The sequence below is a fragment of the Scyliorhinus canicula genome, chromosome 4, assembly GCF_902713615.1.
Source record: "Scyliorhinus canicula chromosome 4, sScyCan1.1, whole genome shotgun sequence".
Lineage (NCBI taxonomy): Eukaryota > Metazoa > Chordata > Chondrichthyes > Carcharhiniformes > Scyliorhinidae > Scyliorhinus > Scyliorhinus canicula.
The window spans coordinates 191,306,267-191,331,420 of NC_052149.1; the positions used below are offsets into that span (position 1 = coordinate 191,306,267).

The window sequence follows — 25,154 nt, forward strand, 5'->3', positions numbered from 1 at the left end:
ATAACTTATAATACACATGCGGATCATAGATTAAAGAATTTACAGTGATGATGAACGACTAAATAGACCGACACGCACGGCAATTCCCTCAGGATGTTAGAACATAGAACATACAGTGCAGAAGGAGGCCATTCGGCCCATCGAGTCTGCACTGACCCACTTAAGCCCTCACTTCCACCCTAACCCAATAACCCCCCCACCTTTTTGGATACCAAGGGCAATTTAGCATGTCCAGTCCACCTAACCTGCACGTCTTTGGACTGTGGGAGGAAACTGGATCACCCGGAGGAAACCCACGCAGACACGGGGAGAACGTGCAGACTCCGCACAGACAGTGACCCAGCGGGGAATCGAACCTGGGACCCTGGCGCTGTGAAGCCATAGTGCTATCCACTTGTGCTACCGTGTTCTCAATTACTTGTTGAAATATAGCACAGGCAGAGGACATACCGAAAGGCAACCAGGTTTATTTGTAAGGTCTTCTCTGCGTAACATATTTTCGGAGGCCGCGTCCAACTCAAGTTGTAAATACGCGTGACTCGTATCAAGTTTAATGAACAAAGGTCCACCCGCCAGCTTGGCGTAAAGTTCCTCCATATTAAAATGATACCACTGTACAAGAACGGATGGAGTTGGGTTAAAGTACTGCCCCATGAGAACTACTATTTGGTCAAAGGTTTGTGTGTCCAAAATTGAGATGTTGCCGCACAGTTACATCGAGTGGTCAGGCCTGGGTGCGGATGTTGAGAACATGACCCAGCAATGCTCCATCTGTCAAGAGCATCAGAAGCTCCCACCGGCTGTGCCCCATCACCTTTGGGATTGGCCAAGACAGCCATGGGTACAATTGCATGCCGACTTTGCCAGCCCATTTCAGGTTCAATGTTCCTCCTCTTAATTAATGCTCATTTGAAATGATTGGAGGTCCACAAGATGGCGACCCACAGGTTAGCCCTGCTGCCTCGCGTGTCTGTGTGGGTTTCGCCCACACAAACCAAAGATGTGCAGGGTAGGTGAATTGGCCCCTCTAAATTGCCCCTTAATTGGAAAAAATGAATTGGGTACTCTAAATTTTTTTTAAAAATCAGAATGAGGCAGGAGACAAAAAGTGGTCATAACTGGAACTGTCGTGACCATTCTCAGATCCATGACAGTAGCTGTAACTGTTCCCTTAATTAGAAAATTAACGTTGAAATCTAGTTAGAACACTTATAATCTCTCAGAGTAACTGAATCGACCTGCGGTAGGATTCATTTTCTGATTCTATAAAATTTGATTTGGCTTGTCACCAAATTTAGGTCTAACATGCTTCAGAATTCTTGGCACTTTGTCTATAATAAAACATTATCAGTGGGCAACAGGGAAATAACGCATATACAGTGCCTAAAGGCAGAAATCGAAACAATGGGCTTAGTTCCACATTAGAAAATGGCTACCCATTCTATATTTCTTGAAATCTCTGTACTACTATCTTGTTTGCTGTAATATATCACTGCTGCCAAAATTGGAAATCAAAACATGGCGTTCTGAGACATTTTGGAAATGTTTCGCAAACTGCACTGGAAGAAATAGTGTTTTGTTACAAGCTGGACAGTGTCACAGTAGCAAATTATTCAAAGCAGTTGGCGGAGGATGACTTTTCACTGAACATTTAATATAGGATTAATTATGTTCTACATTCTATTAAATTGGATTCTTACCTTTGGGGAATTTAATTTGTTGCTTCCTATGATATAGCGCATTAAACGGCAAAGAAGAAACATGAAATTCTGTGAGAAATGCAGGATCAGAATTAACCTTGTCGGGTATTTGTCAGACCTTTTCCCTTTTCTAACAAAGTCAATTGAAATTAATAGAAACGCACAAATGTTAATAAAATAATCACAAGATGAGGGAAAACTATTTTCTTGACAGCCATATATTTGGTATAAAATAATGGAAAGTATGAAAGCTACTTGTTTTTTTATGTCCACCTTTTGGATTTCATTTATTGGTCTTTCTGTCTGATGTGGCCTCGGGCCATGCACCATTTTTCAGCCATGAATGGAGGCATGAAATTTGTGAATTTCATTTCCCTTTCCCTTGTCTTGTAGTTCCCTCTTAGCATTTTTCCTCAATAATGTGGCTCAGGGGCCGCACGGTGGCCTAGTGGTTAGCACAACCGCCTCACGGCGCTGAGGTCCCAGGTTCGATCCCGGCTCTGGGTCACTGTCCGTGTGGAGTTTGCACATTCTCCCCATGTCTGCGTGGGTTTCGCCCCCACAACCCAAAAATGTGCAGAGTAGGTGGATTGGCCAAGCTAAATTGCCCCCTTAATTGGAAAAAATAATTGGATAATCTAAATTTATAAAAAAAAAGGAAAAAAAAAAAAAAATTAATGTGGCTCAGATGGGCAATTAGTTAATTACATTGAGAATATTAAGCATAAATACACCTCCTGCCTATCCAGGACACAAATACATTGCACCAGCATGCCCTGTCTATAAGTTTATTGGATGATGAGCATTGAATTTATCCCATATCTAGGGAAGCCTCTGTTCTTGTTTGGAACACTGTGGAAGTTGATATAACAGCCTCGCACATTGCTCCCCATATTATCCTTGAATTTAATTCCATTCCTGCCTAGTTTCTGTCAGATGCAACTTTAAGAAAAAAAAAATGGATTACCCCAAGTGATGTGTTCTAAAATAATCAATTGTCTGTTGCATTGTTGAATACTCAGGGCTCCAGAGCCTGGTTGTTATAGATTAGTTGTTGATGATTAGGGAAGTTTGCAGATTGTCAAGGCTAGCTAGTGAACTTTCGAGTCTTACAAACCCTCCCTCCCAGAACCAATGAACTTGTAATTTTACTCAGTATGAAACTGGTGGCCTTTACTTTCTCATTGCATTTATCCTTTGTACATCCGGGTAAGATATCTACATTGTCATTCATATTGTCAAACACCTTTCAAATAGTTCTGGTAGCAGATTAATAGATCCAGATTAGGATAATTGACAAATGACTCCGAGAAGAGGTGAGAGTTAGTTTTATGTAGTAAATTGTTCTGTGCCACAGTAGCACAGTGGCTAGCACTGTTGCTTCACAGCACCAGAGTCCCAAGGTTCAATCCCTGGCTTGGGTCACTGCCTGTGCGGTGTCTGCACGTTCTCCCTGTGTCTGCGTGGGTTTCTCCCGAGGGCTCCGGTTTCCTCCCACAAATCCCAAAAGACATGCTGTTAGGTAATTTGGACATTTTGAATTCTCCCTCTGTGTACCCGAACAGGCACCGGAATGTGGCGACTAGGGGTTTTTCACAGTAACTTCATTGCAGTGTTAATGTAAGCCTACTTGTGACAATAAAGATCATTCTTATTATTAATCTAGGTTGGACGACCTGAAAAGGTGGTGAAAGCAGATCCACCAGTAACTTTCAAAAGAAAATTGGATCCATACTTGTAAAGGAAATATTTACAGGACTACAAGAAAAGTGTAGGAGAGCCGGACTAGGCTGAATGGTCACCTTATTGGCAGTATCATTCCGGTCTATGATTTTACATAATCTGAAATATGGGCCCAAAGCTGATATGGCAGATCTCATTTTTGTACGAACAAGACTTTCCATTGTTTCTCAGCCAGGCAGTGGAGATTGTAGTGAGTCACAGTCAGATGTTCTCCAGTCTCATGGAGCTAATACCTTGCTGCTATGTGCTTTCACGGTTTGCCAAATTATATGGCATGTTTACAACAGTCTGAGCTTGACATCCAGGTAACATGTGCAGGCCATTTCTACGTTCAAAGGCTATAGAATGGTTATGATTAGTTTAATCAGTCTATCCATAATGAAATTAATATCCATCTCCATATTTCTGATACTGGTGCAGCCACCACCCAGGACAGTCTAGAAAAATCCCTATCAGCACTTAGGACAGGGCTTAAAGTGAGCCAGAACACAATAAGATCAATTTCGAACCACCCTTCCAGGCAACAAAGGGACTTGGCTGCGGATTTCTGCCTTCTTGCACTTCTATTCTCTCCCACCACTGCCATGTTAACACCAGCTTTTGGTTCAGGCTTAGAGGCCTACCCCAGGCATGATAGTAATCTCACTATGTCATAGACACCCCTCATTATATCTTAACCCAAAATGTCAGCTGCCCCACCCAGTCCTTAACCACCCAGCAAAATCTAGCAGGATTGGTGTCTGTAGCCACCTGAAGGAGTGTAAAGATGGAGCTCAGGATCATGGGATGATTAGCTGTTTTAGTGGTAAAAACTGGGCGGCATGGACAAGTTGGGCTGAAGGGCCTGTTTTCATGCTTCTATGGCTCTATTTGTTAGAAGAGTCCCTCATTCTAGATTGCTACTACTGCTCCTTTGATGTCTTCCAACCAAATCCAGCCTCCTGTATGCAGTCCTGGATTTCGGCGTGAAATTGGATTCTCCGCCCCCCGCACCGAACGCGATTTCGCCGTGGGACTGCGGAGAATCCAGCCCTTTATATTTAAACAACCTGCAAGAACATTTTACTACCTGGAAGCATGAGACTCCACAGTTATAATTGTTCCAATTCTGAGCAAGGCAGGTAGAGTGGCATTGGAGGAAACATACATCTCATTATTAAGGAAATACCTTTACCTTTATTGACTTGCAATCATCAGGAAACTTTCTATACTTGCTGTGGGTGTCATTACTTTCTTCCCAATGGAGCAGGACGGAGGATGGGAAGCAGCTGTCTCAGCAACCCTCCCACAACGCCAAGGCCTCACAGAAGACCCGAGAATCGGCGTGATCGAGGAGTACGTCGCGCGGCTGGGGGCCCATTGACAGAGGCCAGCCCAGTGATCCTCCGCTCCCGACCGGCCGAGTTTCCGACGGCGTGTAACTAACCTGGTATTGCCGGTCGGGATGCTCATGTGGCGGCTACAGACTCAGTCCGCGGCTGCCCTGATGGGGAGCGGGGGGGGGGGGGGGGGGGGGGGGGGGCCTTATATGCAGCTGGGGGACAGATCCACGCAGTCGGATGCTCAGGCGCATGGCCGATCGTGGGGGTCTATATTTTCAATCTGTCTCCGCAGTCCGAGTCCGCCATGGCACTCGCCGCTGTGTGCATTCGCGGACTCAAAACCGGATGTATGGGGGCCCATATCTGCAGCTAAAGCTGTGTGAATTACTCTGGGCCCCTGTCAGCCCCCTGCAGGTCACTGAATCAGCTCATCGTTTCTGCCAGAAACTCCAGAGTAAAACTCCAGCCTTTTTAAAAAATAATTTTTATTGGAATTTTTTACAGAAAATATAACAACAAACAATGAAATGCAACAAAATAACCCATAACAACTGTAACACCCCCCAGACCGTATCAACGCATGTATCATATCCCCCCACCACCCAACCCCAACAAGAGAACTTAAAAATAAATTAAAATTAAATAAACAAACATAGTCATTGTTCCCCCCCCCCCCCCCTTCCCCCCCCCCCCCCCCTTTCCCCCCCGGGTTGCTGATGCTGCTGTCCCCGTACCCTATCGTTGAGCCAGAAAGTCGAGGAAAGGTTGCCATCACCTAAAGAACCCTTGTACCGATCCTCTCAGGGTGAATTTGACCTTCTCTAGCTTAATAAAACCCGCCATGTCATTGATCCGGGTCTCCACGCTTGGGGGCCTCGCATCCTTCCATTGTAACAAAATCCTTCGCCTACTCCAGCCTTTTACCTTAGCGTGGGGACATAGTCCCATTTCGCGAGAATCCAGCCCAAAGTTTTTACAGTTCTCTCTCAGTACAATTTTATTTCTTTTTTTTTACTTGGCTCGAATTCACCTTTTCCCTTCTCTGCTGTTTCTTTCTTTATCCTTAGATATCATTGGTTTAGGAGACGGACAGTTAGCCGTGTCATTCAGCAAGATCCCAGATGTTCACTCATACCAGCAATTTATAGCACAAAATGTTTCGAGCTGAAGGGGGAGGGAAAAAAAAATCTAACAAATGGGGCACAGTGTGAAATGCCCCTTTCTGTAATTCTGCCAATGAGACCCAGGCCTCAAACCCACAACATTGTGGAGTCTTGTCATGTGCCGCACCCTTGCGCTACTGGATTCCCACTTGGGAGTTAAAACCGGTTCTCTTGTCCTGGTTCTGAGGCCCAGATTTTCATTACAATGGACAGCCTCCCCGTCACTGCAGAAATGGCCAAGAATCCTCAGTCTTGTTCCCAAACATGGCACTTCCTATTTTCATGGAAGTGGGACAGGAGCTGGGTCCGGTTCCACACATGCATGGTTTACAGAGGCTGCTGCCCATTAAAATCACCAGTTGCCTCCACTGAAGTGGAATTTTGATAGGCCAGGGATGTGAAACCGGGAGTGTGCAGGTTAGACCAGGTAAGAGCTGTCAAAGAACTGTCAAACCTGTCACAAAAGTGTTCATCTCTTCAAAGCTGTTATTATAACTGGCGAGGACAAGTGGCAGGACTCAGCATTTATTTCCCACTCCTTGATTGCTCGTAACAGAGATGTTGGTAATAAGGATGAAGATTCAGGGCGCGATTCTCCCAGAGGGGGAGAAATCGTAAGGCTGGCGTCAAATCCGGGCGGGTTTGACGCCAGCCCCCCCCCCTCCCCGACCGGGAACCGATTCTGGTCCCCGGTCGGGGCTAGCATGCCGCCGCCGTAAACGCCGGCATCGCGGGCTTAACGAATTTCGTTAAGCCCGCTTGCCAGAGTTTGCGCCGGCTGACGCATCATATGACGTCAGCCGCGCATGCGCGGATTGGAAGACTCCAACCCGCGCATGCGCGGATGACGTCATCGTGCATTTGCGCGAAACCCGCGCATGCGCGGGCCGGGATGCCCCTCAGCCGCCCCGCGAAGTGATACAGCGGGGCGGCGGAGGGACAAAGAGTGCGTGGGCATCGGGCCCGCTGCCCGCGATCGGTGGGCACCGATCGCGGGCCCATGGCACCCTTGGCACGGCCGTGGTACTGCCGTGCCAATCGGTGCCATGGTTTTAAAAATCGGCACTTTACGGCCGTTTTTACGAACGGCCAGACCAGGTGTGTTTGCCGTTCGTAAAAACAGCCGTAAAGGGCTGGGAACTCAGCCCATCGGCCAGCTGAGAATCGCTGCTGGCCGTAAAAAAACGGCGGCAGCGATTCGTATCGGGAGTCGGGCGTGGGGGGGGGGGGGGGGGGGGGGGGGAGAATAGCGGGAGGGCGTCGGACGAACGTGGCCGTAAAATTTTACGAGCCTCGCTATTCTCCGCACCGTCGTGAGTGTGGAGAATTGCGCCCTCAGTGTCTGTATTAACCATTTACATGCTGAGTACAATGAACTCAGTCTGACAGGCTTTCCTGAATTTAAATGCAAAGGTGGTTAGTTTTTATTGTGCTAAAAACCAACCATGCAAAGTTGTAAAGATATTTTAAAAAGTGAATACACATCACAATGTTCGCAATACTCCCACACACATACACAGGAATGCAAAATTAAAAGTTACACAGTGGAGGTTAATTTTTGGACAAATAAAGATTTAATGACAAAAGGCAAAAAATAGAGAGTTCATTGTTTTTGAAACCCTCCCTGCTAACTGTGGCTGCGGCAGATTTCTCTCACAGTTGCCTTGAAATTCTAATGGGGTTGCGGCCAATGTAAACTACAAATTCTGGAGTCAATCGGCTGGATTCTCCGCCGGCAGGATGCTCCGTTTTGCCGGCAGCCCGGGGGTTTCCCCACAATCGGAAACCCCATTGACCGGCCGGCGTAACGGAACATCCCGCCGGCAGGATGAATCTGAAATGTGGTGCGGCAGGGCGGAGAATCCAACCCAACCTCTTTTCAACTGAAATCTGTCTCTTATGAGGTGGATGTTCTGTACCTGAGGTGCTTTTCAATTGAAATTCTCAATCTCTGTGATGGATTCCAAAATGTAACAAAGGTGGGCAGCTCGATTCTCCTTTCCTGAGTCTAAGTGTTGAAACCGATGCAGGATTCATGGACCTCCACGGCAGTAAAACTGGCGCCGCACCCGGACTGATTCAACGTCCATTGAGGGGCTAGCACTGGCGCAACGTGGAAAGCAATCGATTCCAATGAGAAATGGTGCGGGATTCGCCGGATTTGTGATTGACACTGAGGCGGATGACAAGCTGCAGCCAAATGTACACACCTTACTCCACACACACACACTCACACTCATCCCAGCCATCAAGATGGCACTGGTTGTGCTTGAGCGTGCCCATCCCGCTGATGGGCCGGTTGGGGCCAGAGGTTACCTAGGGGGTGCCCGGGGGGAGATCCATACTACCTGTGGCCCTAAGGCCCTAAGTTCACAGTGGGCAGTCAGCGGCGTGTACAGCTGCATGGCTACCTTGCAGGCAGCAGCAATGGTGTTCCGTGCCCATCCACCCTGACCCCACAGCCCACTTCCTGGCCACCCCCTGCTACTCACAGTCCTCCCCCCGGCCCTGGCAGAAACCCCCCGGCCAGCGGCACGACCGTCAGTAAATGATGGTGATGTTGGACACTTTCCGTACCCCCTTTCTCTCCCTCAGCAGCCATGGCGCCTGGTTCACGATTTTTAAAAGCACAAGTGAACATTGGCATCAGGAATTCGCCCCAGTGGAAGTGGAGTATCACGGAGGTCCCGGACAATACTGGGCCGTGCCCGCTAATGATGTGCCAATGGCGTTTACTGTACGTGCGTTCTGGAACTCATTGTCACGCTGTCGAGTCGACGGAGAATTGTGATTTGGTGTGAAACCAGCACCTGCGATTTTGGCATCGGAATCGATTCTCCTCCCAATCGCATTTCCCGATTCCTGGATCGGCCAACGGAGAATCCCGCCCAGGATCTTGAACTTGAGGACAGCAGAGAGGGGGATGGTGTTGCTTGTCCATTTGCAGACTTTTACTTCAGACTCAGATTCTGGTCATATAACTTTGCTTCCCTTAATTATGAGTATTCCACAGAAGATAATTCATTTGCTCATGACCTTACAGACTTTGGCTATTGTGTTAAGGCCTAGCCAATTATTTTTTTAAATATCGCAGCCATCACTTCTGAGTAGATCATTCTTCCCTGCATTGAGCTGGAAAGAACGCCTTCTATATAGTCATTCTCTTGAAGAAGGAGCCGTGCTCCGAAAGCTCGTGTTTGAAACAAACCTGTTGGACTTTAACCTGGTGTTGTAAGACTTCTTACTGTGCTCACCCCAGTCCAACGCCGGCATCTCCACATCATTCTCTTGCTAGACCAGGGTTTTTCAAAGTGGGGGTCATGACCCACGTGTGGGTCACAGGCACGTGTCAGAAGGGTCGTAGAGCTAAGGGTCGCAGTGTTTTCGAAAAAAATATTTATTCTTACTGTGCCAAACCACTGCATAATCAGCCATGCAGTCTTCCGACCAGAAGAGGCAACAATGATCAAGTCAGCACACCCTGCACAACACTTTCTGCCAAGCATTCTGTACGTGCTTTTAGTGCGAAATTTCTTGGAGGTCAGCTTCTTTCACTTTCAAGCAAGGCACGAGGACTGTGAACATGGATCGTTTTGTTACAAGAAAGAGGAGGCCAGAGACACAAATAGGCAGCGTACCTACTGGCCAGAATCTCACATCGGAATCTGCAGGAGAGAGATGCTCTGGAGAATCCACGGAAAAACAGAGCAGGACATTGTTTGGAATCATTGCTTATTTACTGTGAGGCATTGGCATCCAAAGGAATTCCATCGGATCTTGAAGTGATGTTGAAAGGAATTGTGTAAAGTCATGAATTTAATTAAACACAGTGCACTGAATACCAAGCTTTTCGAGACTCTGTGTTCCAAATGGGGGTCAAGCACACAGATTTATTGTTCCACACAGAGGTACGTTGGCTATCAAGGTGTCAGGTGCTTGGCAGAGTTTATGAACAGAGGTATGAAATCCACGCCTACATCATTTTCTGAAATCTTTGGTGAGGAAACTTGGATGCTAACTATGTCTTACCCTGCAGACATCTTTTCAATTCAAAATGAACTTAACTTCAAATTGCAAGGGAAGGATGATTGCTTTTGGAACTATGAAGAAATAGATGCTTTCCAAAAGTAATTGAAAGTTTGGCAAATGCGAGTACAAAGCCAAAAACTACATGTTCCCCACACTGCAATGACACATCAAAGAAAACAGTGTTAGTAAGGGAACTGTCAATAGACTGGCAAGCCTTATTCAGCCGCATCACGCATCGCTGATCAACAGTTTTTTACGCTACGTTCCAGAGGAGAAGTGGTGGGTGAAAAGTCCTTTTGAGTTTAAGACCCCAGAGTCAGTTATTAACTTGCAGCTGACTCCAAATGAGGAGAATGAGCTGCTGCACCTGACCTGTGACAGCCGATTAAAAAAACACCGCAAGTCCATGAGGCTGTCAGCATTCTGGAGTAGCATCTCCGAGGAGTATCCAGTGCTGCATAAAATTAGCATTTTGCTGCCATTGCCCTTCACGACGACCTACATGTATGAGGTTGGATTTTCCGTTCTCATAAAGATGAAAACGGCATAAAGGATTCTGCTGAACTCTGCACTTGAAACGTGCATTGCCATCTCCTTCTGTGAGCACCAAGCAGACTCACCTGTCACATTAAAGGTAAGCCAATGTGGCTTTGGTTGCGAGGGTCAGCCAGCATTGGTCCTGAACATCGGGCGATTGGCAAAAATGGGTCCCAGGAAAAAAACTTTGAGAATCACCGCGCTAGACTTTCTGTCTCTGCCTGCAAGGTAGGTTTATAGGAATGCAAATTGCTTATAAGTTTCAGTTCATCTTTGAAATAATTCTCGACATCAACGGATGTTAAATTCCCGATGTGGTTTGCCTTGACCTGTCATGACCACATTGGAAACTTCCAGGAATTGGAAAACCTGTATCACTGGGGCGGGATTATCTAATCCTACGGCAGAGTGTCCACGTCGTCGCGTTTTACGACGGCGTGAACGGGCCAACCCGACGACTAATTCTGGCCCCTACAGAGAGCCAGCACGGCATTGGAGCGGTTCATGCCGCTCTGGCTGCTGATCCCGCTGTGAACTGGGCGGCACGGGATCCGCGCATGCACAGTGGCGCCGGTGCCAACGCGCGCATGCGCAGTGGCTTCCTTCAACCCCCAGTCGGGTGAGGAAGTGGTCTGTGGGGGGGGGGGAGGGGGTGTCCGGTCCTGGGGGGGGGGGCTCCGATGTGGCCTGGCCCGCAATCGGGGCCCACTGATTGGTGGGCCGGCCTCTCTGTCTGGGGGCCTCCTTTCCCTCGCGCTGGCCCCTGTAGTCCTGCGCCATGTTGCGTCGGGGTCGGTGCGTTGAAGGAAACCACTGCACATGCGCAGATCCTGCGGCGCCCAGTTCATGCCGGGATCAGTAGCTGGAGCAGCATGAACCGCTCCAGTGCCACGCTGGCCCCCTGTAGGGGCCAGAATTAGTCATCGGGTTGGCCCGTTCACGCCATCGTAAAACGCGACGGCATGGACACGCTGCCGCGGGATTAAAGAATCCCACCCCAGATGTCTCAGCTGACCTGCAGCAGCCATTTTAAGTAAATGTCTTTGCTTCCTTTAAAATGCCCGTATAAAGAAGCTCAATATATGTGTTTGACCAGCCAATTAAATTAAAGATTAATATTCCACATGATCATTTCACATCGTCATGACACTGTCAAAGAACTGTCAAAGGACACCAGATGAGTTGATATGAATGGGGTAATGGAAGTGTGTGGCATGGATTGGTGTGAGTTGGCGCTAAGTTGGCCATGGGGCCATGGGGATGTGGGGGCCATTGGGGTTATAAGGAACCATGGGGTGGTGAATAGAGGGTTATGAATTAGCATAAAAGATATGAGAGGTTCTGGTACTGGGGAGAGGGGCATGGGGTGGTGGGAGTGAGGTGGCATAGGTTGGAATGAGGAGTGTGTGGGCAGCTGAGAGGGGTGAGGGCTGGAGGTGTTTTTTGAATTAGCTTTTTAAAAATTTAATTCAACAAATTGCCGAATCACAGAGCCCAGCCCCTTCCCCCACAGCCGGCAACCTCCGGAAAACCAGGGGTGACGGACCCGATTTATAATGAAAAATGAAATGAAAATGAAAATCGCTTATTGTCACGAGTAGGCTTCAATGAAATTACTGTGAAAAGCCCCTAGTCGCCACATTCCGGCGCCTGTCCGGGGAGGCTGGTACGGGAATCGAACCGTGCTGCTGGCCTGCTTGGTCTGCTTTAAAAGCCAGCGATTTAGCCTTGTGAGCTAATCCAGCCTTCACCCCCCCCCCCCCCCCCCAAAATAAAACTAAAATCAAAACTGCAGAACCGGAATTTCCCCGTCTCTGCGCGTGACGCGGGGTGAAAAGCTGGGCCTTAAGAGATGAATACCAGTTCCAAGCTGCAACAATTGTTTATAACGTTTGTGAGACAAACCTGCCAAGGGAAGAAGTGTGGAGTGGGGTGCAGTGTTTACAGTCAACTGGTACGCACACATGTATTTCGTAATGTAGCAAATCAAGAGCAGGAAAGCAAGTCCAGTGAAGATAATGAAAGAAAGAGCGGCAGCAAAGGCTGAAAGACGAGAAGGAAAAAGTAATAAAGAGAGTCAGGAAAGAACATTGAGTGCAGGAGAGGGACAACCAGAAAATAAAGCATAACAGAGGCTGAAAAGCAGAACTGGGACCAGAATGGAGAGCCTGAACAAAGGTAAGAGAGAGGTGATTAAGGTTGAGAATAACACACAGAAGAAATAAAATACTCAAAGAGCAGCCTAGGTGCCCAGCAGTGGATCCAGAAAGGGAGATTTCTAGTGGAACCAGCCACGAGTAAGTAACCTTCCAGCCCAGAAGGCAAAAAAGGGACAGAGGCAGCAAAGAAAAAATGCGAAGGGAAAAGGCAGAAATGAAAGTGAGAATGGAGAGAGATGAAAGTAAGGAAAGAGAGCGACAGTAAAGAAAGGGGAAGCAAGAAAAAATGAATAGCAGAAATGGAGGAGGAGAAAGAGACACACACGAAGGAAGAAAGATTCTTGTTCAGTATCCTCCGCTAGAGAAGCAGGATAGGACAAGAATGTTTCAATGCAGCTCAACCTGAGCAAGTTCCAGGACTGAGTCACCTATGAGTAAAGGCACACAGGCAGGTCTCCAAGGTCTCTGCAACTATTTTGTGGGTGGATTTCCCCTCTGACTTCAGGCAACTGTTGCCATAATTTGACCTCAAGTCAGAAACTGGGAATTTATCCAGATCAAATCACTTTTTGAACTGAGGATTACTTTCCCTGAATGTCAAGTTCACTAACAGCTCATTATTTGACATTGAGAAATAATCTCATGATTTCCAAAATGGTTAATGGCAGATGGAAATACCAGAATTTGATTATAATTCATGGTGCAGAGGTGAAATTACATCTTGCTGTCACGAGAAGCTTTTTCAGGATTACTTGGTATTGGCTAACATCGATTCATTTGATACGATTCATTTAAAAAACAATAGCTTTTAATGGATTTTAAGGAAGTATAAATGCTTATACTTGGAGTTACAATATTCAACTGTACCAAAACTTAAAATGTAATGCTAATTAAAACTTTCCATTGTTTGGGCAGTTACGGTTTAATTGGGGTCTTTAAACATACTGATGGAAATTTCATCCAATGAATTTGATAAATATTATAAGAAATATAATAGGAAGATATAATTTCACAGTCCATTGGCTGGGAGTTACATATTTCATTTCAACCATTTGGCTGGAATTCATACTAAAGGCTGCCTTGTGATTAATGGGCTACTTTCTTGCACTTCAAAATATGACACCAATGTTGGTATTTCTTCTGGCAAAGAATCTGACCTGAACAGCGAAAAAAAGTAGGTTAGCTAATAACAAACATTGTTGCTCAAATTTTTCAAAAATATAGGCAATCCATAGGCTGGATTTTCCAGAAATGGGGCATGTCCCCACGCTGGCGTTTCACTGCAGACTTTCCTAAAAAAAAATAAAGACCAATTCACTTAACATGCAGGGGGCTGGCAGGGCCCCGGTGTGCATCTCACAGCTTTGGCTGCGGATATGAGCTCTGGTTCCAGGTTCGCGCCTGCGCATTGAGGCAGCCTCCAGCGGCCGTGCCGAACGTGATGGCGGACTCAGACTGTGCACCTGGACCAACAAACAAGGTCCCAACGCTCTGCCCACCACTCCATATGACCCGCCCGATCGTCACCCCGGCTGCCCATAAGGCCCCCCCACCCCCAGTGCTTGATCCCCCCGCCCCCCACCAGGGCGGCCGCGGACTGAGTCCGTAGCCGCTGCGCGTGAGGCCCGACCGGCCAGACATGGTGCAAACTACGCCATCGGGATTTCAGCCAGGCGGGACCGGGGTCTCGCTCGGAGGGCCACTGGTAAGGGCCCCCCAGCCATGCCATGAATTCGCGCACGTAATTCGCGCAGGAGCGGTGCCGGGCCCGATTCGGGCGTAAACATCAATTTTCCACGCCTGCGCCAAACCTCAAGGGTCCGTTCTTCAAAGGAGGTGAGGATTCTTATGTCCGGCACCCCTCCGCCAGTCAGAGCCCTCTCCCATCGAGACACAGACAGGGCATCGTTAGCCACATGTGTGGTTCACAGTGGTCGGAGAGGGTATGTGAAGGAGGGGTTGAGGGGGGAAGGGAGTGGAGGAAGGGTTGCATGGGGCGTTGGGGGGGGTGGATGCTCCCATGGGGGGGGGGGGGGGAGAACATTGGGTATCTACTCACTCGTGCTGCCCGGTGTAGGTCGTTGATCTTTTTTCGGCACTGGGGCCAGTCCTCCTGGTCACACTCCCTGAGCTGACAGCTGCATTCACCTCATCCCAGGCAGTATTGGCTGCCTTGTGGCTGACTCTCCAGGACACTCGGGGGAACAGGACATCCCTCCTGGCCTCCACCGCGTCCAGGAGTCTCCCCAGGTTAGCATCTCCGAATCTTGGGGCTGGTCACCTCGGCGCCATTGTTGTGAGCTGGCTGGGGTTGGCTGAGTAAGTGAAGCTTAAGTGCTGCTTGACCTTGTTAGCAGGGGACAGGCGGCACGGTCCCAGCCAATCAGCTGGTTATCCTTCATTTGCGATGAGAAGCCCATGGGGCCTCGTTAAGTGGACCAATTAACATTGAATAGCGTTGCCAGCTTCACTGGGCCGAGAACTCGGAAGCTCGCGACTATTCCCACTCGCTACAACACTTAGAAATTGTTTTGGAGAATTTCGACCTATGTTCTCCCGCCAGAGCTGAATTGAGTTTTACGATCCCCTTGCAGTCGTAAAGCAGGATGGAAGTCAGTATTCCAGGCTATGCAAATTTATGCATGGTGTGGAATTCGAGGGATTTCCAGAGAATCCTGTTATCAGCCGCCATCTTGAGCAGGCACCCAATAGTGAGATCCCATGGCCGGCCAGCCTCCTGCATCACAAGTTGGGCCTGACCCCCACCCCCACCACCACACACAGCAGCCCTCTGGATTTCCTGTGACCTCCACCCCAAAGTACAGAGTGACCCGACATGCCCCCACCCAGGGGACCCTGTAATAAACCCTCCCACCCCCAGAAGGTAGGTAATAGGCGGACCCCAGATAGGGAACCCTGTAATAGGGGGACCCCGAATAGGGACCCCTGAAATAGGGGGACCCCTCGATAGAGCCCCTTGTATTAGAGGGACCCCCTACAGGGACCCCCCGGGAGGTCCGGTTTCCTCCCACAGTCCAAAGACGCGCAGGTTAGGTGGATTGGCCATGCTAAATTGCCCTTAGTGACCAAAAAAGTTACGAGGGGTTATTGGGTTGCGGGGATAGGGTGGAAGTGAGGGCTTATGTGGGTCGGTGCAGACTCGATGGGCCTCCTTCTGCACTGTATGTTCTATGTTCTATGAGAGCAGCTGTGCATACGTCTGGTTCTCGCAGATCCATTATCTGTAAGCCATTCATAGCTTTGGAGTGGTGGGCTGTGATTGACAGCCCATAAAACCATCTGCAGCTTTGATTCATTCATATCCCTAAGTGGTGAAACCCCAATGTTTGTAAACATTGACCACATCAACATGGAGGGGCTGGTGCGTGTTGATTTGAAAACTGAATCTGATACATTAAAGAATGGCCAACATGCGAGAGAGTGCGCAGGAAAGTTTCAGACACTGGAGGTCTTGGTGGAAAAAGTCGAAAAGTCGGAGATGTCTTGCCTCTGTAGGGTACAGGAGGCCCCGCAGACATATGCTCAGGAGGTAGTGCAAAGTCGCAGTGGTGGAAGTCAATGGCAGGAATGTTCCTCCAAGAATCTGGGTGCAGTGCAAGATGGTTCTTAATCTCACACAAATTGTCAAGGTCAGTGAGTTAATCGTTAAGTGACATATCCTAACAATGGTACCACCAGCCTCATCCACTGCTGAACTCACCATATTCCCAACATCTATCAATCAGTCTCAAACCTTTAATTCATTTGCATTATCTCACTCTCACACTTAGAACTGTTGCAAGCCACACAGTTACATTTCACAACCTGCTTGCACTGTCAGCTATTCAATCATAACACACATCACCAAAAGGTATTGCATAGTACACACTGGCACATATCCCTCTTTCTTGCAGAAGAATGTGACACAAAACAACAGTCAACAACAAACTTTGGGAGTTCATGTGAACAAATCGTTCACCAAGATAGCATCCGATGCAGGTCCTATCGGAAATGTTTGCCCACATCGCAGATATACTGTTAGGCCATGTAGTACTAAGAAAACAAGCACTCAAAAACCCAATTTCTCCCCCCTTAATACTTTTATCTGTTTGGCTGTTAACCTCCCGAATTTAAGTTTACTGATTTTTAGTTGGATGTTTTTAAATCTTATATTGAAGGCAAACAAAGCATCTAATTATCATGTGATTATCCTCGGTATTCTGTTGAGATTATAATTACTGTACACCAGTGAGATAGAAACATAGCAATGAGAGAGCGAGGGAGAGAAAGACACTCACAGGCATCCAAAACTATAAACTGGAAGTACGCCTAAACACCACCTGATCTATAAAACATGTCTTATCCTAGTCTAATGTAAAAACACTCCCGCTCTCACCAGAGCTCTTCCAAGAGGCAGGAAAAAGCCCATGGCCAATTTGGTAAAAATCGCTGGAAATTCACTTCCAACTCATGAAGACAAGCACCAACAGACCTCAGTCACTGGGTGGCACGGTTCCTTGGTGATCTACGTAGATTCTACAAGTAAATATATTGGCCTCTTTCAGGAATTTATCCATCCTCTATCTAGGCCTGTGACTTTGCCATTTTACTTGTGATGTGTTGGGTAAGCTGGGTCTGCGAGGACTGCGTTTACTGCAGTAGTGAGAGAGACAGGCTTCCAACACTTGAAGAAATGCAACTCGATTTTATTGATCTCTTAACTATCATACATACTTTAACTGTGGGTTGACACTATGCTGACTTGACTGGAGACCTGAGGCTAACCTGACCAGACTATCTTACTACCACATGGCGTATGCTCTAGCTGCTGCTCATGGGCTCTGACTGTTGCAGAGGCTGGATCCAAAGAGAGCGGGAAAACTAGTGCCCTCTGGCTTTATAGTGGGCATGCCCTGTCTGGTGATTGGCTGCTGTGATCTGTGTGTTCACTGGTCATCCTGTGTATCAATCACTGCCTGTCTGTGCACCATCATATACCTGTGTGTATATTATGACAACTTGGACCCCTTCCTCTGAGGCAGGCCACCTTCCCATATCTCCTTTCATGCAAGTTTAAATTATAGGGGCAGCAATATGATGTAACCCCATTCCCCCACAATCTTAACTCTCCTCCTGCCAGCACACACCAGATTAAGGGGGTTCAACTTTGAAATAGTTGTTTTGTTGTAGTTGCTTGTTACAATTGTCAATGATGGCTATTTCTTAAATTATACCTGTGGTATTTTCCTTACCGTAAAAAATCAATTTTGATTGTGTGAACTAGACGCTAATCGTGAACGGGGTAAGATATGAGATCTTTATATTAAATTATAGACAGTTATTTATACTGCAAATAAACCTTCAGGGGTAGAGCCTTCAATTCCTAATTTCTTACCATCTGCCTCTATTCCTATGACGAGAAGCCAGTTTAACTTTTATTGCTGTATGCCTTCTGGTTCAATAATGCATAAGCTACATAGTTAGCACCAGGAGTTGAAAGTCAGGTGCAGTGTTCCCATTTAAAACATTTTCACCGATTCCCTTGACTCATTCATGAGTTTCTCCAGTGAGTAGATTAGCCAAACAGACCAGGAAGGTCCCAGGTTCAATTTCTGACTTGTGCTGAATTTGCTAATTTCATATAATTGCTGCAGGGGCCTGGGTTACAAAAGGAAAACTGCCCATGTTTCCTGTCCCTGATTGTTATTCAATTATCTCTACTGGAAATGTGTGTGGATATCAGGTGGGGTGGGATTGTATTCAGCTGTAATACCCCCAAGGTCACATACAGCTCTCATATAAAGGCTGAAGCATGAATAATAGCCACTCGAGTGAGCTACTGGAGTAGTCAGCAAAGAGTTATCGCAATGTAAAAACTCTTGCACAGCCATCACATTTTTAAGAAATATTTATGTTTGTGCACTTTTACAATTACTGGTGCCACAGAATTACAATCCAAGTATGATTGGCAGGTTTTAGCGATAATGCTCTGATGTCTAATAGGCATTGCAAGTTTTTCAGAGATTTGTATCATGCAGAAGTATTACAAATTATATGTAATATTTGTAAAGCTATTTGTGAGTTGTATGCTGATTCAACAGTCAGGGCAGGAACATGCACATCCTCCTGTTGGTGGATGTCCAGAGGGAACTGTCAAAGTCAAATAGAGAGATTGAGTGGAAGATTGCTCCAATAGTTTTCAGAAAGTTTTATTAATACAGGAATCGCAGCATGTTCACAATGTACTGTTGAAGAAGCTAGTTAAGGGCTTGCTACATGCAGTAGGAGGCAGAAGAGGTTGGCTCGTGAGTGTTTTCCCAAAACATCATTTAACTTATGAGATCTGTGCATAGCTACACTCGTTGGGGCACTGACACAGGCTCCTCTTTGATTTTTTTGCCCTTTGTTCTCCCTCCATCCATCTCTGCACATTTACTATTGGTGCATAACCGACAACCTCTGCAGCTGAAGTGAAGGAGTGAAAATGATGAGTAACTTGACATATGCTAATACTTCTAGTGTGCTCAAGCTCTCATGGACAAGCCAGTTCTCCAAGTGGGAACTGGCCACTGAAAAATTGCAGAGGGTTGGCGAGCATATATCCCTGCATTGCTTTTTTTTCTTGATCATTTGTATTTGCTCATTCTAAAATTCTGTCTGTTAAACATTTGAAATGAAAAATGAAATGAAAATCGCTCATTGTCACAAGTCGGCTTCAAATGAAGTTAGTGTGAAAAGCCCCTAGTCGCCACATTCCGGCGCCTGTTTGGGGAGGCTGATACGGGAATTGAACCGTGCTGCTGGCCTGGCTTGGTCTGCTTTCAAAGCCAGCGATTTAGCCCTGCGCTAAACCAGCCCCATTTTAAGGAAAATATAGTTACAGTCTACAATTAACATTACATTGCTTGTCACAGATGACAATAATAACTTTCGATGCAAGTGTTGCTTTTTAAGTAATGCTGCTGTGAAATGGGTCTGCAACAAGACGTTTTGCTAAACGCACAACATGAAGGCATTTTTCAGCCTCCACCTATGTTCTACTTAATTTCATTATAATACATAGCAAAGTACAAAATTGAAATTATGCATTCACATTCACAGCTCTATTATTCTACATCAGATTGTGAGGGATAGAAATTGGTCTGAGACAGTGGCCAAAACGGGTGATATCAAATCCCCCGCCTGGTAACCAGAGTGTCTGATATTCAGTCCTATTGACTGCACTGTACCACTGACTGAAACAAAGTTCTACTCCCCAGCATCTTATGTACACAGCCATGCTGATATGTTTCTGCTCATTAAAACATTCTGTGATTCTAAAATGTTGTTTTGGTTTTGGATTCTAGGGCCCTCTTGGATTGGATGGAAAGCCAGTAGGTATTTTCTGGTCTATAAATGTTCAAAAGAAGCTTGCATTACTTTCTCATTACCTGCTGTAGGAAGAACAGAACAACACAGTTTAAATTGAGTGACTAAAAAACAATGTGAAAATCAATAGTGATTTGTCACAGGACAGGAAAATCTTGACTAAAATTTAACTGAGATTTATATTAAGACGCCTTAGTTTCTCTGCTATGTTTCTTTAACTTAATGGAGAATTTTCCTTTGCTACCTCAGGGAATGTTTAAAACATTTTTTTCAATCTACAGCTTCCCAACTAAGTGTAAATCACGATTAGCAGGTTTTGGTCATTGTTCAGACTCCAGTGACATGGGGGCAGGCCAGACAGAACTGGGTGACAATCCCTGATGTGGCTGAGCCGTCTCCCTGGATTTGCTTTTCTTTTATGTTCCCCAAGCCTTTTCTGGGTCTCTCGCCGTAGTTAACGCTGAACATTTTGTTCGCTTCAAAGTGTTGGAAAATGGAAAAACAGTAAAACTTCCTCGGACCATTTATCCAGAACTTTACCTCACCACCCTCCCTTCACCTACCCTCAGAATCGTTCTCTCCTCATCACCTTCCCCCTGTATATAATCCAGCTGAAGGAATATTGACCGTGATTGCAGCTGTCATAAATTCTTGCTCTGCCGCTTTTCATGTCATAGGTGAGACCACTGAGCTTCAGTTATCCCAGAAAAAAACAAGCTAAATTGTGGAATGTGAAATTGCAGAAGTGTTGGCCACTGCCAGAAATGCACCCACCAGAGGCCCATGATCACTAAGGGACCCAGGCCAAAGACGAGTGAGGGAGGGGTGAAGGGTTGTGGGGAGGAAGGGAGGGGTGGAGGGTTGTGGGAGGAAGGGTGGCTCTAAGTAAACTCCCCATTCCCGTTGCCAGATTTCTCGATCAGGCACCAAGTGCCTTTGAACAAGGAAGCCCCTGTGAGCCCGAAATGGGTTCCCTCCCAGTGACTCCCTTGACCTTCGCTGATTGAATACCAACAGTGGTGGGATAAGGCCCACTTAAGGGCCTTAATTGGTGGCAGAGCAGGAGAGTTGTCCATGAGCCATTCTGCCCTGGATTCAATTGGGACGGAGGTGGGAAGATGGTAGGGTACCTACCCACCACCCAATTAACTGCCCCTCGCCACTTCCAAATGTCCCTCAGGTGAGGATATTTCATTTCTCCCTCTATGTGTTAAGGAAGGAATAAAGAGTCTATAAGAATTTGAAGAATGATTCAAAGTAGCTTGTGAATCAAGGCGGGGGCGAAGTGTTTGTGAAAGTAAGGAGCGAGAGTTTGTGATCTGGGGAGGGATGGGAATTTCTTACATACTGGGCAGAGGAGGATTCCTTCTGAGCCACAGAGGGGCAATGTCTTGCAAGCTTTGGAGGAAGAAAAGAGTATTTAGTGAGCTGGTAGAAGAGTGTTCTCATTAGCTGTGGTGGTACAATGGTACACAGTCGGGAGGGTGTTGCCCTGGAAGTCCTCACCATTGTTTCCGGACCCCATTAAATCTCATGCTACCAGGTCAAACATGAGCAAGGAAACCTCCTGCTGATTACCATGCATTGAGGGTGAATCAGTACTCCTCCATGTTGGACGCCACTTGGAGGAAGCACTGAGGATGGCAAGGGTTCAAAATGTAATCTAGATGGGGGAGACTTCAAGGTCCATCACCAATAGTGCCCAATAGGACCAATACTGACTGTGTTTGCTGGGTCCTAAAGGACACAGCTTCTAGACTGGGACTGCAGCTGGTGGCGAGGTTATCAACAAGAGGGAAAAGCATACTTGACCCCATCCTCACCACCCTGCCTGCTGCAGATACATCTGTCCATGACAGTATCAGCAGGTGTTATCACCACAGAGGCTTCACACTGAGGGGACCCTCCATCATGTTGTGTGGTACTACCGCTAAATGGGATAGATTTCAAACAGATTTAGCAACTCAAGACTGGTCATACATGAGGCACTGTGTGCAATCAGCAGCAGCAGAATTGTACTCAGCCGCAATCTGTAACCTTGTGACCTGGTATATTCCCCACTTTATCAATGCTACCAAGCTAGGGGATGAGCCCTGGTTCAATGAAGAGTGCAGGAGAGCATCCTGGGAACAACATCAGGCATACTGACAAATGAGGTGTCAACCTGGTGAAGCTACAACTCAGGACTACTTATGTGCTAAACAATTTTAATGTGGCCAATCAATGTACCCTGCATACCTTTGGGTTGTGGGGGTGAGACCCACGCAGACACGAGGAGAATATGCAAACTCCACATGGCCAGTGACCCGGGGCTGGGATCGAACCCGGGTCCTCAGTGCTGTGTGGCAGCAGTGCTAACCACTGCGCCACCATGCCACCCCTGACATCAAAGCAGCACTTGATTGAGTATGGCATCAAGGAGCCCTAGCAAAACTGGTGTCAGTGGGAATAAGGGGGAGAATTCTCTGCTGATTGGAGTTGTATTTTGCACAAAGGAAGATGGTTGTTGTTGTTTGGAGCTCAACCATCTCAGTTCCAGAACATCACTGCAGAAGCTCATCAAGGTAGTGTCCTAGGTCCAACCATCTTCACTACTTTATCAATGACCTTCCTTCCATTATAAGGTCAGTGGACAGGGGGCGGGATTCTCCAATGATGGGGCTATGTTCCCACGCCAGCGTCAAAACGCTGGCGAATCCTTCTGGATTTTCCTGAAGAAAGTCCAGAGTGATTCTCCCACCTGAAGGGGGTTAGCAGGGCCCCAGAGTAGTCCTCGCAACTACTGCTGCTGATACGGGGCCCTGCACTTCTGGTCGGGGGTCCGCGCATGCGCACTGCGGCGCACTGCGGCGCACTGCGGCAGCCGCCCCGCGCAACATGGCGTACGCACACTGCGGACCGGCACCAAAAAAATAGGCTCCCCGGGATCGCGCGCGTCTGCAGATCGGTGGCCCCCCCATCAATAACCTGGCCATCTGTGAAGCCCCCCTCGATAAAGGATCACCACGCCCCCCACCAGGGCAGCCACAGACTGACTCTGCAGCTGCCACTGGCTGTTCCTGACAAGGGAAACGTGGTTAGAACCACACCGTTGGGAATTCAGTGTCGCGGGAGAGAAGTCGGACCGAATTTCGGGTTTGACATCCATTCTCCGCCCCCACGCCGATCGCGATTTCGGCGTGGAGACTCGGAGAATCCCGCCCAGGGTGTTTGCTGATGATTGCACTAAGTTTAGCACCATTTGCAACTCCTCAGGTACTGAAGCAGTCCATGTCCAAATTCAGCAAGACCTGGACAATATCCAGGCTTGGGCTGACAAGTGGCAAATAATATTCACACCACACAAGTGCCAGGCAATGTCCATCTCCAATATGATAGAATCAATCCATCGCCCTTGACATTCAATAGTATTACCATCACTGAACCCCCACGATCAACATCCTGGGGGTTACCATTGACCAGAAACTGGACTGACCATATAAATACTGTGGCTACAAGAGCAGTCAGAGGCTAGGAATCCTGTGGCTAGTAACTCACCTCCTGACTCCCCAAAGCCTGTCCACCATTTACAAGGCACAAGTCAAGGATGTGATGTAATACTCTCCACATGACTGGATGAGTGCATCTCTAACAACACTCAGAAAACTCAACAGCATCCAGAATAAGGCTCCAGGAGTGATTGCAGGAAGAAATAGGGCTTGGTTATTTTTAAAACAAAACTTTATTATAAATACTATATTAAAGTTCACACCTGAAAAGAACAGCTTACATTTACCCCTGAACACAACTATACAATTTCTCATTAAACAACAAGAAAATAAATTTACAGCCTTTGATCCAGCTTAAAGTTAGCAGTTCATAGAGTAATACTTGCAGCACAGAACCCTGGCTTGGGTTGTTTTCGCTGGAGCAGAGAAACTGAGGGGAGGCCAGATTGAGGTGTACAAAATTATGAGGGGAATGGACAGGTGGACAGGGAACAGCTGTTCCCCTTAGTTGAAGGGTCAGTTACGAGGGTTCACAGGTTCAAGGTGAGGAGCAGGAGGTTCACGGGGATGTGAGGAAAAGCATTTTTACCCAGAGGGTGGTGACAGTCTGGAACGCACTGCCTGGGAGGGTGGTAGAGGCGGGTTGCCTCACATCCTTTAAAAGGTATCTGGATGAGCACTTGGCACGCCTTAACATTCAAGGCTATGGGCCAAGTGCTGGCAAATGGGATTAGGATTGGCAGATCAAGTGCCTTTCAGGCGGCGGTGCAGACTCGATGGGCCGAAGGGCCTTTTCTGCACTGAATTATTCTGTGATTCTTGATAGAACCTCTTCAGACTCTGGCTGAATGTCTTCAAATTGCTGCTTCAACTTGGTTGTTTCAGCCTCTTCCTTGTCTTCAGACATGAATGCTCTGCTTTTAAAATGTTATTACTCTTTTTTCCCCTATCCTACTGGGAAAGAAAACTGCCTTTTTAAATGGTCTAAAAACACAAGGGTTGCCCAATCAGACTTTCACTTCCAAAAGCCTTTTCTCCAAAACCCTGACTCTCTCCATAGCTTCTCAAAATGTCTCTCTGCATTCCTTGTCTCGACACAGCAGTGACCTCATCTCCCCGACCTAAAGAGACAAATTAACCTTTCCAGGGACTACAAGTACGTTAACTCGCCAGGGTGTTCCCCAGGCAAACACTGTGCATTAGCCCAGACTGAAAAAACATTTTCCTTGGTCAATTTTACCTGCTGGCTGCTAAAGCTACCCTGCAGAACACAGCTCGCCTCTTTAAAAAACATGATCCATTGCATACACTCTGACCTCAAGTTTTTAACCCTCACGATTGTCCTAAAATTTGGAAGCCAAGATTCCTAAAATTTCCAATCGTCACAGTTCCTTCACCGTCACTGGTTCAAAATCTTGGAACTCTATCCCTAACAGCACTATGAGTGTACCTACTCAGGGCAGCACGGTGGCCTAGTGGTTAGCACAGCTGCCTCACGGCGCTGAGGTCCCAGGTTCGATCCCGGCTCTGGGTCACTGTCCGTGTGGAGTTTGCACATTCTCCCCGTGTCTGCGTGGGTTTCACCCCCACAACCCAAAAATGTGCAGAGTAGGTGGATTGGTCACACTAAATTGCCCCTTAATTG

The 25,154-nt window shown here is 47.2% G+C and overlaps 1 protein-coding gene across 1 annotated transcript in view; it reads left to right on the forward strand.

Annotated features, from left to right (window-relative positions):
• LOC119965257 (collagen alpha-1(XXIII) chain-like) overlaps nucleotides 1–25,154 on the forward strand; it is a 241,183-nt gene that overhangs the window by 93,909 nt on the left and 122,120 nt on the right. Inside the window, exon 7 of the mRNA XM_038795758.1 lies at nucleotides 20,000–20,026. Within this exon, the coding sequence (XP_038651686.1) occupies nucleotides 20,000–20,026 (27 nt within the window). The remainder of the gene's footprint in view (nucleotides 1–19,999; nucleotides 20,027–25,154) is intronic.